Source organism: Pollicipes pollicipes, unplaced genomic scaffold, assembly GCF_011947565.3.
Source record: "Pollicipes pollicipes isolate AB1234 unplaced genomic scaffold, Ppol_2.1 Scaffold_5724;HRSCAF=6776_pilon_pilon_pilon, whole genome shotgun sequence".
In the NCBI taxonomy this organism is placed as follows: Eukaryota; Metazoa; Arthropoda; class Thecostraca; order Pollicipedomorpha; family Pollicipedidae; genus Pollicipes; species Pollicipes pollicipes.
The window spans coordinates 42,951,755-42,968,175 of NW_023596746.1; the positions used below are offsets into that span (position 1 = coordinate 42,951,755).

The following is a 16,421-nucleotide window of genomic DNA, read 5'->3' on the forward strand; positions in this document are numbered from 1 at the left end:
CAGCTGTAGCAACGCAGACCTGCTCCGCCGTCAGCCGTGCCTCTGAAGGAATCACCGCGCCGACCAGCGCACTGTTTTAAGTTGCTCTCCGCCGCCGCTGTCGCACCAGACGGCTCCGCCCGTCAGCCGTTGAAGAAATCACCCTGCGCCGACCAGTCGCATGTTTCATCTGTAAGCCAACTGCCGCCGTCAACGTGGTGATGGAAAGGACATCTCGTCGTCGCGCTGACACGTGGTAAGCACGTCGCGGAACTCCTCTAGCAGCTGGTGAATCTGTGAGCGTCGCAGGTTCTCCCTGTACATGATCTCCTCCAGGTGGTACATCCCATTAAAGTAGCGTAGCAGCCTGCACCAAAAAGAACACACCGTCACAAGACGAAACATTCGAACTTAGCTTGCACACGACTACAAGGAGGTAACGACGATAAGCCCTTGAGAGGTGGCTAGGTTAGAACCCCCTCTCCGCAGATAAGGGAAACAGTTAACGCCTAGTCGTTCTTGAAAGGCAGGCCCGGTTGAAAAAATTAGACTAACCCAGAAAATTCCCATCTTTTATTTTTTTTCCTGGAGCGACCAAAAATTATGACTCAGATTCCGGATTTTGTACCGCAACAAATAACAGGCAACCCGATATTGTCACTTTTGCGTGTTTTAGTCGGGTTATAAGGCTTCGAACGAAAACACTGATCACAGAAGTGTGTGTACTGTGTACTAGCCTCCCATAGAGATCATTCTAAAGACAAAATTGTGCGTCAGTGGTGCAAAGTAAGCGGAAAAGCCCTGGTCAAAGGAAGGTTTTCAAACGAGTCACGAAAGTACGCCGCAACTGGCCGCACATTTACCTACAACATATTTTATTTGGCACCCTATTGATCTTATGGTAAATGATCTGTTAACTTTTTTGGTAGGTGCTCGTTACAGACTGAAATCTGAGATAACGATAGATTATGCACATTTGGTAAGTAATCGGAATATCTCTTTCGGTATCCGGTGTCCTTTTAGTGTTGCCTGGGACCATGTGGCCCCACGGTCGTAGCAAAACTCATCGAATTTCGTAGTCTCTTATAAGCCTGGGTGGCTAGAGCACAGAGGGCGAACTATTGATCGTTCAAAATCTGGACTACACTGACGTGCCCGATGCCGGTTACTTCACAGCTGTCCTACGAATGTTACCGCCGCAAAGAAATCAAGGGAAAGGAAATCAAGGTAACTAAGCGCAGAAAGAGCAACATGCGTGGTCAGCTCAGTTACATCAATTGCATTTTATCACGGATATTTTTGGGACCTGTACAAAAAGTCCCAGAAACCCTAGCGACCTAAGAGCATGACACAATACAGGTGCGAACGGAAATGAAATCCCTCAATGATGACCAATCAGTCTCCCACCAGTGCAGGACTTTCCCCACCCGATATGCACTGAGCCCGGTCCCTCCCACACGATAGCGTCTTCCCTTATAAGCGCCCACTCGTTGCCTGACTCCCGTGACGTTTCGGCCAGCCGCGTGCGCCTTACACGGGCCCAGCCGGGCACGCGCAGGCTCTGCCAGCAGAGCCTGGCGTACGACGGCTGGCCGGGCGGCGGCGGAGACTCACTTGGCGAAGAGCCGGAGCTTCTCGACGTCCTTGGCGGCCGGTACTTTGAGCACGGCCTCGCGCTCCGGCTCGGTGAGCGAGCTCAGCAGCAGATCCGCCCTGTGCTCCAGCGGCACGGGACTCATGGGGACGGCGCCGTCCACCACTGCCGACAGGGGCCCAAAGTGTCAGGCGACGGGCAGCGCCTGGCGCGCGCCGACAGGGTGTGGGGAGCGCGGCGGTGTGATAGCAGGCGTCCGTCACAGGTCCCGTGCGCCGAGGTGCAGTACACAGGATCACGACCGCGATGTCGCGAGCTACTGTCCGGACCGCTGAACCGAGCCCGCGGCGAAGCCCTCCGCCACGCGGCAGCCGGTCCGCGCCGCACCGCTGACCTGAGCTCGTGTCCGAGGCCGTGTTGACCGTCGTCGTCATGCTGTCCGGCGTCGACTGCCGGCTGGTCGGCGCTGCAAACGGCACCGCACGTGTAAGTCATGGCAGGTATCGCGGGAGCGACCGGTCTCGGCAATTCCGACGCGACAGTTCTCGACAGTTCGAGCGCGACCGTTCTCGGCAGCTCGAGCGCGACCGGTCTCGGCAGTTCGAGCGCGACCGTTCTCGGCAGTTACGGCACTCGTTCACAAATGTCGCCGTGCAGACCTGCTTGTCGTCCCGTCACATACAGGGCCAAACTCCGCAGACCACGCGGCCACCGGGCGATGAGGAAAACACACCACCGCAGTAGCTCTTCGAACCGACAGGAGCTCTGCCAGCCGTGCCAGTTGTCACACGACCCCGAACTGCGGCGAGATTCAGGTCAGCAGCGTCCTCGCTACGACATCGCAGGGATGTGACGCCACCCACCGGTGCTGGGAAGCCTCGTGGCGGGCGTGAAGAAGACGTAGACGTGCAGCTGCATGAGCAGCCGTCTCTGCAGCAGCCACACCAGCACCTGCACCTTGGTCGGCTGCGGGACGGGGGCCCGTCACGTTAGAGTGTCCAGACGAGGGCTCGTAAGTGACCGCAGGAGCATTGGTCTGACGGGAAGCTGGGGTACCAACACGCCGGGATGCCACCCGAGTCCACGAGCATCCCGTCCCACAAAAACTTTGCCACAAGCAAAGACCGTGATGTCTCCCTAACAACGCCTCACCGCGGTTTTGACACTCGAGGCAAACCCACACGGCAGACTTTAAGTGGGTGCGCTTCTGCTCGGAATGTTTATGGCCGCCGGGAGGCGAGTGAGGGGAGCCGAACGACGGGCTGAGGTCGGCGGCTCGACCTGCTGACCTGCTGCTGCTGCGCTGTGATCGGCGTGACCTTCTGACTTAGCGTCGACGGCAGCGAGTACTCGGCCAGCACCTGATGCAGGCTTTGGCCGGCAAACTCCTCTGAGAAGTCGCTCGTCAGCTTGGAGGTTCTGCACGAGGCCAGGCCGGCGTCACGGACACGTCGGCACAGCATTAACGGTGGGTTAAAGACGTGTGTGCACATCTTGAGGAGCATCTGCAAACACACTGTCCGCATTTTGCACGCAAACAAAACAAAAACCATAGTATAACGTTTCGTTAAATTCGCGGGATAAAAGCTTCATGTTCGCATATATTATCGTCGGAACAAACCGTTTCAAGCTTTCGTAGAATGTATTACTCGAACGCTTCGACACATGGGTGTGTTGCAAACATTACTGAGCACACAGCTTGGAAAAAGCAGGGCAAATAAAACGCATCACTTTCATGGTGGTGAGCAGAGAGACTTCCCATGCAGGGCCGGCTACCTCAAAAACTAATTCTGAGCAATTCTGAAGGATTTCGAGAAAACTGGTGTTACTGATCCCGCTCGCACGCATCTGATGTACACTAAGTGAAAAGCACAAAAACGATGGGATACCTCCCTAAATGTAACAATGTCGGCCCGCCCGGTGCGTCATCGGCATTGTCCGTTGCGGCATTTTGCAGCATCGTCGGTCATAAAAAGGCGGGATACTCCTTTCAAACTCTGATTAAAATTACCCATGACTTCATCTCTCAAAGGCAAATGCTAGCTCACAAATGCTAGCTTGAGGGATGCTCCTCTGGTCACTTTTCGGGCCGACAAGGAACAGCTTCCATCCTCTACCCAGCCCGGTACTCACAGGTTGGTGGGCGCGTGCGGGGATATGACGTACACGTTCTTCTCACACAGTGGGTAGATGATTGTGGCCTTTGCCCAGTACACCAGCTGACTAACCAGCTGAAACGGCAACGGCCTGGCGGTGATGACGGGGGCGGGGGGCAGCGGCCGGCGGTAAGTGTCAAGGCCAAATAGCCGGCGCCGCGAGGTCCAGACATAACAATCAGGCACTGTAAGGCCGCGATAGGCACAGCGGCAGGCACTGTGAGGCGGAATGGACGGAGCGGCACATATTGTGAGGCCCTACGCATGTAGTGCTAGTATTGCGCTGCGTCGTAGACAGTAAGCGAACCTTTGCAACCAGGCCTGCTATGCCTGCACCGAAAGCGTGCTTTAGGGTACGTGTGCGGGGAAATTAATCAATAGGTTACAGAATCCGTGATCACTTTTCCTAACTCATATCCATTTATAGCAACTTTTTAATGACCTCAGACAGCTGTCAGAGTGTTGTACCAGACTGGACCAGATCACGTAACCCAGGGCCATCCTCAGACACGTGACAAAACACCGGCCCGCAACCGACGCCAAGCACATCAAGAAACGTCCAAATCCCAGCGACACCCCACACCCGGCAAGGCCCAATACACCCCGTGGACACCGCCATGGCCGCGGGTCGCCTCCGAGCACGCGTCGCCGCAGCCGGCCCTCCACCGACCTCAAAGACGTGCCGCAGTGTGAGGTCGGCGTCGGCGGCCAGGTGCTGCAGGCTGCGCACCGGGTTGGCCACGCGCACCAGCCGGCGCAGCGTCGGCGACGCGTCCGGGCTGAGCGACGGCAGCAGGTCGCGCTCGTCCTCCAGCAGCAGCAGCGTGTGGTACGGCTTCAGCAGACTTAGACACCGATAGATGTCTTCCGGCTGACGGTGGGAGGCGGGCGGCAGGTCAGGCGCGCCGACCCCACCGGCCGCATGCCGGCTACATAACCTTACCCCGATCAGCAGAACACAAGGTCACACGAAATATGGTACGACGCACGAAGGCACAAGATACAAACAGAACGCTAGTCAAGATAGGCAGCACATTTAAGGCGGACTTCATGCGCCATTGAGAAAGCCGGAAGCGTAACGGCTGCCGTTGATCAGGATCGGCGACAGCTTTGGATGATGCACACCAGAGTCTTCGGTGAAAAGATGGCACACACCCGCTCAACAATGCTCCAAAAGACCCGTTCTGATCTCCAGCTGCTGTCACCCCTAACTGTACAGACCTACTGCAAAACAACGCTCACTACAGATCACGGAGCTGCTACACTGGCTGGCACCGTGACCAGAACGACAGCACAGCTACCACTGTGGGGAGCCCGCCCCCAGTCCGGCGTCTGCCACTGCGGGGAGCCCGTCCACAGTCCGGCATTTGCCACTGCGGGGAGCCCGTCCACAGTCCGGCATCTGCCACTGCGGGGAGCCCGTTCACACTCTGGTGTTTGCCACTGCGGGGAGCCCGTCCACAGTCCGGCATTTGCCACTGCGGGGAGCCCGTCCACAGTCCGGCATCTGCCACTGCGGGGAGCCCGCTCCCAGTCCGGCGTCTGCCACTGCGGGGAGCCCGTCCACAGTCCGGCATCTGTCACTGCGGGGAGCCCGTCCACAGTCCGGCGTCTGCCACTGCGGGGAGCCCGTCCACAGTCCGGCATCTGCCACTGCGGGGGGCCCGCTCCCAGTCCGGCATCTGTCACTGCGGGGAGCCCGTCCACAGTCCGGCATCTGTCACTGCGGGGATCCCGTCCACAGTCCGGCGTCTGCCACTGCGGGGGGCCCGCTCCCAGTCCGGCATCTGTCACTGCGGGGAGCCCGTCCACAGTCCGGCATCTGTCACTGCGGGGAGCCCGTCCGCAGTCCGGCATCTGCCACTGCGGGGAGCCCGCTCCCAGTCCGGCATCTGCCACTGCGGGGAGCCCGTCCACAGTCCGGCATCTGCCACTGCGGGGAGCCCGCTCCCAGTCCGGCATCTGCCACTGCGGGGAGCCCGCTCCCAGTCCGGCATCCCACCTCGACCGTGCACTCGTCCAGGTGCAGCTTGTGTATCTTCTGCGGCAGGCAAAAGTTGACATCGATCCAGCCCCCGATGCTCAGCTGGACAGTGCCGGTCTGCACCAGGCTGCGGCAGCGGGACGCCCGGCTGCACCGACGCATCGACGCAGACGCCAGAGGTCCGACCCACTCGGACGCTGAGCGCTCGGGGCGCGCACAAACAGGCCACGTGGGCGGACTGGCGCAGAACCGGCCGGGAGCCGCCGTGGTCGTAGGCAGGGCGGAACTGCTATAGGCACGTAGGGCGCCAGCGGGAAAAGGCAAGGCAAACGCCGCCAAAATGACCACATACCTACACAGCGGATGACCGCTTACTTTGTGTCAGCCCGTGCTGACAGGACGCTTTTAAAATCCAAGCAAGAATCGCTTAGCTTCCGCGAGACCTTCCATTCCGAGACATGTCAAACCCCCTTGACCCTGCACGACACAAAAAACGCCACGTTTAACGCCTTTCGCTGGACGGGTGAATGTGACGAGCTCGGATGCGGGTGTGGTCAGTTTGACAGCATCGGATGTATCACAAAACTAAGAGGGTTAGCGACGCCACATTCACGGCGTAGGTACGGCCGAATGCAAACTAATTTGCATAAAATTTGTAGGTCTCTTCGTCGTGACCTTGGAGTCAAACAAGGACCAATTACTCAAACGTGAGAACGGCATCCAAAGTGCCCCCAGACTTTGTCATGCAACCAGATTTTGCCCACATGCACTGCTTGAACAAAAAGGCCACACTGGGTCATATCAGGTCAACGACTCTGCCACATTTTTGGGAGGTCAATAGGACTAGCGACGTTCGATGTTATTTTGAATTTAAAATCAGGTCAAATGCATCACTTTATATTTTAATTTCAATCTTATTACTGTCTGAGGAACCACCTTAAAGTTGCAATACTTCACCGAACACTGAAATGTCAAGTCAGCTTGAAAGATTCCCTGAAAATTGCAACCGCTGACAAGCATGACCCCATTTTGACCTGCTCCAGGTCAGCGCACTTAAAAGGTACCTCTAATTTGTTATGTCAAAGGCCGGCTATTCAATTATGTATAGCCATACATAGTTTGACGTAGCTATGCCGCACCGTTCGAAGGCTTATCTGGAAAAACTTAAGGCGGTCAGGCTGACTCCCACCGCCAACCCACCCGAACGGGGACAAACTCCAACTTTTCTGGACAACGCGAAGCTCTACCCTCCGCCCGCCCTCGCCCCGGCGGCGGGGTTTCCGTGTGGCCGTGCCCTCTCCGGACGCCGCCTACCCGTCGTAGACCGCCTTCAGCTCGCGGGCCAGATGGCTGGCGTTCAGCACCAGGCTGAACGGCGACTCGACCCGGCTCGACTCCGGCTGGGAGGCGTAGTCGTCGTGCACGGCTGCGAAGAGGGGGAGGGGGGGGGTCAGGGAGTCACGCGGCCGGGCCAAGCGGGGGCTAGGGGGGGGGGGGGGGATCGAGCTTGGGTCTCGGGTCTGAGGATTGGGCCTGACGCTGGTCAGAGGGTCCGCAGATGAGCTGAGCGCGGGTCAAAGCGCCAGGAGATGGCCTGAGGACATGTCAGAGGATCAGGAGGAAGGACTGAGCGTAGGTCAGAGGGTCTTCAGATGCGCTGATAGCGTATCAGAAGACATGGAGATGGGACTAGGCGCGGATCACAGGGCTCGGAGTTGGGCTGGGCGCAGGTCAAAGGGTCTGCAAATAAGTCAGTGTGGGTTAGCGGGTAAGGAGACGCTTTGCACAGCTCACGAGGAGGTATGACAATGCTTCGGTCTCCAATGGCGAACAGCTATCCCAATTATAATGTTTGTTCAGAAGAGGTGCAATCCCTCCGCCCATATCAGCGATGCTGCCAAACCGAATTTCCTGCTGTGCATTAACATGCAGCGCCGAATGCAAAAGGTTTCTCCAAAACATGGTTTAAGGTACCTTTCAATGCGCTCCACACCGCTTCCGATTATTAGGCCAGCCGTGGCGCCCCTTAGAACACCGATGCCGTCAGCCAACGCTTCCTGCGCTCGACCCACCTAACATTATCTTAGCCTGCTTAGTGATGTAGCGGCACCGCTTCTCCTCGTGATAGACGGCGATGCCCACGCGTCGGCTCAGGTCGTGGTAGCAGTTGACCACAGAGTGGTTCGCCTTCGCCTGTCAATACCATGAGGTCACGTCTGTCGTGGATGGCACCAAACAGCGCGACAGACTGCTGAGGACGGGCCTTTGGTCACCGTGCGTCCACCACAGCCTGCCAGTCGCATGGCAACAAACGTCCTGCAGCAATGAACGGCAGCTTACTATTTTTAAGGTCGAAACGCGGTGATTTGTTATCAAACGTCGCCTTCCGGCCCATGTCACCTACAGTCAAACATCAACCATAACGACCATAGGACGCGGGCTCTCCCAGCAGCATCGGTGGTCGGGCTGGATTGAAGTCGGCAAACAAGAAGTGCAAATTGTTAGGATTACAATTGGAGCTGCGGTCGGCTCATTGGCGGTCGGTCCCTGACGCCTGTCATCCCACCATCTATCGGCACTGACCCACCGCCGGTCCCTGTCGCCTGTCATCCCATCACCTGTCGCCTACCATCCCATCACCTGTTGGCACTGACCCACAGCGCGAAGACGATGTGGAACAGGTGGATGGTAGACTTGTTCTCTTCGTTGGAGGTACGTCGGTGGTCGGCCTGGATGGAGATTGGGTGCCCCACAAAGCGGACATCATTGACCTTGACCTCGAACTTCTGGCCGACCAGCCGAGATTGGACAGCACAGAGGTTCGACAGGACCTGGCAGGCACGGCCGGAGGTCGTCAGTAGCAGCGCCACCGACGGCGCCAGGCTCGTGGTCGAGAGATTCCGACTCCATTCCCCACGTGGGAGGGTTCCGCTGGCCGCTGTTTCGAGCATGGTGAACGACCTTGGCGGGCGTCTGCGATGACAAACAACCAAAGAACTGGGAGAGTGAGCCAGGGGCCAGCTACCTCAGCCCACCAATCTCCAGCTACACGCGTCGAATAACAGCAGCCCCGTGACACCGAGCGTACGGCATACCTGCTGACTGAACCGCTGTGGGGGACCAAAAAATAAGTTGAACTCCGGCTGATACCGACTGATGCCAAGGTCAGCAACACACCAGTGCGTTTACAGAAAGCAGAGTCATGGGGCAGACATCAATCAATCCAAATTCGGTGACCGAGTATGGTTGATCAGACAACTGCTAGCTAAATGCTACAAAATATAAACCATAAGCATGCCAATGTCTTCACCTTATTTGTGAAGCCGACTAGCCTGTGATTGCTAATGTTGGAGGAGTGCCGAGTCCGCGTAGCAAACAAATCCTCCGTAACATCCAAGGCATATGGATTGGTCCGGTAACCTGCGAAACATCGCAAAATAGCGTGCTGTGGTCACCAGTGTTGTGAATTATCTGCTCTGCTTCCGAATGGTATCCGTCACTGAGATCACATTCGCTCAATTTCCACCGGGTTTTCGCCTCTGAGACATGACAGGGCGTATATCACTGCACCACGAACAGAGCGTACACGTCGCCTCCATCTCACCCCATGCGATATTTCCTATGAGTTGTCGCAGGATAATCAGAGTTTCCCAATCAAAGTGAGCCCGATGTTAATACGGAAAATTGCGTTCTAAGTCTTTGCGGGGGGGGGGGGGCGAGTTTCAGAGATTCGCAGATCTACTAAAGCAATCTTCACCGTGAGTCTTATGCAGTTAGCTGTGTCCTGAACTAAGCTCACGTGCTATCAAAGGGGTTCGAAAACGTCAGTGGCTCATTCTAGAGGGAACACTTCTTTAATTTCGGTTTGGGGTTTTATTCAAATGAAGCATTTCAATGTCGTGTATTGCACTGTGTCCTTATCTGGACACTGTGAGCCCACATCCAATCCTGCAGGCTTTTCTTGACTCAATGGCGGGCGCAAGGTCTTGAAATGATGGGAAGGTAACACCTGATCCTGATCAAACCGTAGTCAGAACTCCAGCTCGTTACAGCGTTGAGAGTTCTACATTTACCACAGTCAAACATTCTCACCTATCTAATGAGCATGATACCAGGGTTTCGTGTGTCCGTCTTCACAGCAAACGCAATCCGCTGCGGTCTTACACGCTTTATAAGCAAATAACTTGTCCAACAATGCTCGCGGACTCGTGCAATTTTCAACTTTCAGCAGCAACAAATAGAATTGCTTAAGAGATCTTCCAGGAGAAATACGCAAGCGATTCCGTATAACCTCCTAGCCTGGGGTGATCTATATTGCGGTTTATTTCAAATCTATACTTCCTATTCGATTAAAATGAAAAACACCAAATATCTACCAGCAAAAGCGATGTACAACAGGAGTCAAAGCCAGCCTAGATTCTGACGGCTCAACGCGCAAGTGATACGCAATCGCCACATTTTGACTGAAGAGAGACCATACCATCGGATCAGCACGCACGGTCGGGGCGAGCAGGTGGTTACGGTCGGGGTGCGCAGGTGGTTACGGTCGGGGTGCGCAGGTGGTTACGGTCGGGGTGCGCAGGTGGTCACGCACCCTTGAACGCACAGCATGAAGCGGCCCGCAGAAACGTGGTTACGGACAACTGTAACATGTCTACAACCGGAGAAGACAAATACTTGATATTATCTGCATGTTGCACGCCAATGTGCAGTGGCGTAGCCACGCTGGGAGATTCTGGAGTCCTCTCCCCCCGCGTGGTCGTGGTGGGGGTTCGGTTCCTCTGACGCTAAGGGCGCCAGTACCTTCTGCCAGCTAAAGGCGCTTGTAGGGCCTCAAACGCATAAAAACTGGCCTGAAGTTGTGAAAATAGGACCAGAGCCTAAAATGCGTCCTCTGAATAAAAAATCAGGACCCTATAGTGACTAGGAGCCACTGACCCAAAGGCCCCAGCATGACCAGACTCGGTCTCTCTGAGGCGAAATTCTGACCACGCCACCGTCAATGTGCCAATTCAAAATCATAAAGCGATATTTAATCTATACAACCCATATGCGTGTCAGTAATCCACCAGCCAGCGGCCAATGGCACATTTTCCAAAAGTGGCCTCGAATACAGGTGCGTATTCAATGTGGGAGCATACCCTCCATTGCGTTCAAGCATGTGCCCTATCATCAAAGCTTTAGCGCCAAAGGTTTACCTGTCTTAATATGCATGTGCAATCCATGTCAACAACCCAATGATCAAAGAAGACATCTCAGTTTAAAAATATTGAAAGCATACAATGTTCTCACATGGCACACAAGAATATCAGCCGCGTGTGACGTGCTGAAGTGCAGTTTTTAGTCAGAAATTTTAGTTGCATCCCCTGTTGTGAAATCCTGCAAATGCCTCTGCTCGAATTTCATGCTTAGCGGTCAAAAGCAGGGATATATTGAGTCATGAAAACTACACATGCATGTAATGACAGTGTACTGCATTGTGACAAATGTCTACCTTAACTGCTTTCAGGTGCAATATTTGATAACAGCTACTGAAAAGAAGAATCCTTACAAGGCCATCAATGTCATTTGGTGAAATTGCCAGGTATGGCCTGATGCACAGCCAGGCAATTTTTGATCAACTTTATTTATAAAATGAGTGTGTTATTTTTAAAAGCATCTTATCCAAATGTTTTAAACATATGGGCTTTTGGGATTACAGCTCATGCTAAGTAGACCTTGTTGTGGGAGCCTGACTCTCACCATCAGATTGCACAATACTAGCCCAATGGCAGTTTGGAGGCAAAAGTTTAGCATACCACAATGCTTGGCACTGTCCGTCCTGCCCTTTGATGTGGTCCTAGCCACTGGTGGCAAGCCATGCCTGGCAAGGCCAAATAACAAGCACCTAAAGCGACCTGAACCTACCCACCACTGTGAAAGGATCAGAAGGCAGACTGAGCTATCAGAATGAAAAATTCTGCATGCTACATTATTGAACCTTAGTCTACAAAATTTCCATCAAATACTGAGCTTCAGTGGCTTGAGTAAGCCCCTCAATATGGGCTCACAAGATTTCCAGCTTGATGACCTCATGTTTTGCCATTATCATGTGTCATTCATGGATAACTCACATGTTATCACCTAGCTTGTCCAACAGAGCATTAGTGCCTGGTCCTGGAATGACCTTTTGTTTCCCTCCATCATAGACTGCAAAATCAAGCCAAACCAATGTTTCATAATATCCCTGATAAGGCAAAATTAAGTGCTAGATTGATCCTTGCATCAGATCTCTCCACCTAGCCCAATTACTCAGCCCACCCACGACAACTATTTCAATGCGAGAATGTCAATGGTTATCTGTGAGCATGCATTATTTCAGCAATAAAACCAGCATGAGCATGCTGCTCTCTTTCCATACCTTTACACTGGCTACTAACAATATGAAGCATTCTTGTGAAATGGTAAATAACTGTTCAAATTGTTTGATGATCAGAATATTTTTTAGCCAAATGTCAGGTTTTGGGGGCAGCAATCTGACAGTGCATCTGAGCATAACAATTTGCTGTGGCATACTTCTTACAGATCACCTGTGGACCTTGTCTTGCCACCCCCTGTGCTCCTGAAATGGCAACATTTTGGCAGCATATGCAATATAATGCAATGCAGATGTGCCCCTGCTTTACAACAATGCCATAAGGTGGAACATTTGAATATGTAATCTACCCACAACTGAACATGGCATAGCTATTTAACTACTTAACTACTTCTAACTTAACTACATCTAATATAACTTTTGCAGGGATTTGAACAGGAATTGTTTGCAGTGACTACAAGAGAAGATACAAAGTTGTGACATTTCAACATTTGTATGATTTTTCTCAACATTTCATACATTTCAGGTGAGCACAAGTCCTGCCATTTCATTAATTGCCTTAAATCATAAACTGGTGTTTCTGTTACCTAACTTTGAAGAAGAAAATAAAATGCATAGCATGATAAGAAGCGAAGCAAAGAATGTTGCATGCCTTACTTTTTGTCACCTGGGCAGTTGGCTCATCTGCATAGGGATAGCGGAACAGAAGGCGATCTCCCTTGCTGCCATTTTCTACCAAAATTATGCTGAGAGGGTTCAACTCTGCCATTGAAATCCTTGAAAACTTGCAGTTATGCAGCCCTTACACTTGTGGCTACTCTTTTCCTGCAACAGGGAAACATTAGCAGCACAGACTTTTCAAAGCTATGCTTATGCCATAAATATATTCTCATTACACATGTGGCCATTTCCACACCCTTTGTTTGCATGATAAGTCAGGTCATAAACATGCTTCAAGAAAAAAAACAGTCAGATGAGGGTGAAAATGATATTCTTGAGACAAGACTGGAATTGGCGCTTCGCAAGCAGATACACCAGCTTGGGGCACATTCTAACCATAATGGTGCAACACTCAGCAAGGAGCATTTTTATGGGGTGACAAGAGTAAAGGGAAGGTTTAGTGACCAAAGTAGAAAAACAGCACGCAACACACAAAATTGTACTGACTTTCAGTAAATCATCAAAAACAACACTGAAACTGGGACAGGTCTACAACTTTTCCTCCTAACACATATACCAGGCTAAAAATACATTCAAAGGGATACAAGACTATTGTCAATGAACGTCGTTGTCCCCCATCCCCCATGGATGGTGCAAATGCTCGACTGATTCGACCGGCATCTACTACGGACAGAGTGCAAACAGTCATAATAATGCATCACATGTACAAATACGGGAGATTGCAAACTGCAACGCTGCACCCACAGTGGAAATGGTCAAAGGCCTAGAAACTAAGGCCCTAAGGTAATGGCACGGACACAAACTTCCTGGACGAACCGCGCAGTGGTGCAACGGACTTAACAAGCCGTATTTTGCAACAGAGGCGCCATTTACGGCTTCAAATAAGGGTGCGTTCGACGAACGTGGCCGAGAAATGACCATGAATGATCAGGAATGATCGGAGTGATTTTTTCGCATAAATTGATGCAGATGTGCATAATAGACAGAGGTGCAGGGTGTGCGCGGTATTTGGTGATAAGAGGGGCACAGGTCAAAGTTGTTCAACGGAACCCCAAAAATGCCGGGAACGCCCGACATTTGTTGTTACTTCGTGTTGCTATCCAGGGTACGTTCGGCTGAGGGAATTTATGCAACTATTTTTGTGATGATCATGCATAAAGATCCTCTATTTACGTTCGGCAGGCCTGGAAATCATCGTCCAGTTCTGTCTCACATGCGTCATGCATAGCGAGCGGCCAGAGATAAGCATGGTGAACAAAATCATATTGACCATGTTCGAAACATTATCTGGAATTCACCCTCGGCATTAATCAGTATTTGCGGTAATCATTCGTGTTGGCAGTACTGGACATTATTCTGAAGAATTCTCCAACACCTCAGCTAATTCCACGGCATTAGCTGCCCACTGAAAGCTCGCTTAGTTGTTGTGTGCAGTCCTTAACGCTCTTCGTTGCGCACAAGCCCCCCCCCCCCCCCGCATTACTGCATTCTGGGTAGCGATGCTATGACGTCATCCCGGGACTAAGTCATATGGTACCAATGCCACGGCCTCGTGAAAACGTTTTTGCGGGCTTGCTTTAGCATAAATATTTGCATAAACTGAATTTTTTAAGAACTAGGACACTCAAAAAAAGATTTTCACCAGTGAAATGCGTTGATTTGCACCAGAGCTACGCACTTATTGCTGAAATGCGCTACCAGTCTGCCCCTGACAAAGGGACGGGGTAACCCATTCGCCAGTGATTTATCCCGGAGAACTCTAGCAAGAAGTGCTTAGAAACAGTCTGTGTAAAAGAGAGCAGCATACAACAGCAGTGTAGGGCGGAGATGAGAACCGGCGGCCCAGGCGGGCTTGCAGCACCCTGGGACGCGCATGGAGATGTTGGAATGCACTTCTTGTAGCCTTACAAGGGACGTTGGAGGGGTCGACGCAGGGCTGGCTTGCCCTAATGGAGGCAGTGAGGTGTGAGCCCCGTAAGGCGTAAATGCAGAGCGCGTCATTTTAGTTCAGGATAGCAAATTTACCTGTAAAATGGGACAATATCTGGCAAGCTTTTCAATTTCTGCCAGGGAAAAAGTGGTGGCCCATATCTCACATGGGTGACACAAATATTGAATGAGCAAATGACGTTGACCCGAGGTCAGATATAAAGGCCAGGCCATGGTCAAAATCAACTTGTATTTTTGCTCTAGGGCTTACTGTATGGGATAGTTTCTGGTGCTTACTTCGAATTTATTGATGGCAGGAACCGCATTGTACATCATCCATGGAGTTCTTAGAGGTCACAATGCGTCACTGACCTGAAATGACCCAGTTCAACGTTTTGTTTTTAGAAACGCACTGCCCAGCCTAATCTTTGTCGCTTATTCAAATGCAAAACTCCGAGCGATCTTGTGTGATTTTGTCACCATGACCTCCAAAAGGTCGAACAAGGTCACTGACGTTGAACGAGCATGATATTTTGCTTAAAAACAGTTGTCTAAGTTCTGGGGGCACTTTGGAGACCAACCTGGAAGATGACCTCGTTTGACCTTATTTGACCCAAAGGTCATGACCTAGGAACCTCAAACTTTGAACGAAGGTAATTCACGTACAGGTTTCCAGGCCCTGGAAATTTGGTGTCTCTATCTTTCTTAGTTCTCGAGATCTCAGAGGGGTCAAATTGACCCCCACCCGAGCAAAGGGTATCTAGCTGGCCACTCGGATGCGTGTTAACCTGCTCGGGCACATTCGATCATTTGGGGAAATGAGCACCAGAAATAATCCCATACAGCAAGCCCTAAAGTAGTAAATCGGGTTGGTTTTGACCTTAGTCTGACCTTCATACCTGGCCATAGGTCAACGTAATTTTCTCATTCAATATTTGTGGTGCCTATGAAAGCATCTCATAGATGTATGGCTTCGTCAAACACTCCGTTGTTGTGTCAGATTGAACGATTCTCCAGAAATTACCTTCCCTGAAACCATGGCCTGTCTTTGGCCTACCATAGGTCAGCGACCTTACAATGTGCACGTAATTTTTACGCCAAACAATCCGCTATTCAATTGTCTACATCTATGCAAAATTTGGCGCGGCTGCACCGCGCCGCTCGGAAACCATTCTGGAAAAACCTTCGGGGGGGGGGGGTGAATTAAGCCCCCCACCTGAGCGCGTTAACTTATGAGAAACTAAAAAGATTGATAAATTGCGAGCTCATTTTTCTGCACGAGTGTGCCCAAATCCCGATCTAACGAGAACAGATAGTACATGGCAATTGAGAGATAGCAATGGCAAGTGCTCCAAACGCCAAGCATGCCAAAGCGCGTAATGTAAGCGTACTACGTAATCCGACGCACGCCTTCAAAAGTCACGAGTCGCAAGTACCGAGACCAGGAGTCATTAATGACGCGAATTTTGCCCGCCCATATCCAGCCTCACATATTGAAAACATGTTGACCGTCAGGCAGTTTAACATGTGACCAAGTGTGTGCTGTAAAAACGGACCATGTGTCCCCGTATGCATTTTATAGACCAAATTATGACGCCTACAGTTAACCCACACCCTGTTCCTCCCCCCGATTCACTGCTCCGTAAAATCCCGGCTTGACGGCTTGTTTGCATTTTGCTGCCTGGAGCCCTCCTGCTATTGCAGTGGCCAGCCACCAATAGTCGGGTGTATGCCATTAGTCCT

The 16,421-nt window shown here is 52.1% G+C and overlaps 1 protein-coding gene across 1 annotated transcript; it reads right to left on the reverse strand.

The window, feature by feature from the left end:
* Positions 1–189: 189 nt before the first annotated feature.
* LOC119103084 (GATOR complex protein NPRL3) lies at positions 190–13,562 on the reverse strand. Its single transcript, XM_037226532.1, has 14 exons — positions 13,494–13,562; positions 12,726–12,893; positions 9,024–9,133; positions 8,368–8,544; positions 7,786–7,906; positions 7,028–7,139; positions 5,732–5,840; positions 4,400–4,600; positions 3,707–3,804; positions 2,863–2,992; positions 2,437–2,539; positions 1,968–2,039; positions 1,594–1,738; positions 190–346 (listed from the first exon to the last, which is right to left on the reverse strand). Exons 2-14 carry the CDS (start codon positions 12,835–12,837, stop codon positions 190–192), a joined length of 1,647 nt encoding a protein of 548 aa, XP_037082427.1. The 5' UTR covers positions 12,838–12,893; positions 13,494–13,562.
* Between the last annotated feature and the right edge of the window lie 2,859 nt (positions 13,563–16,421).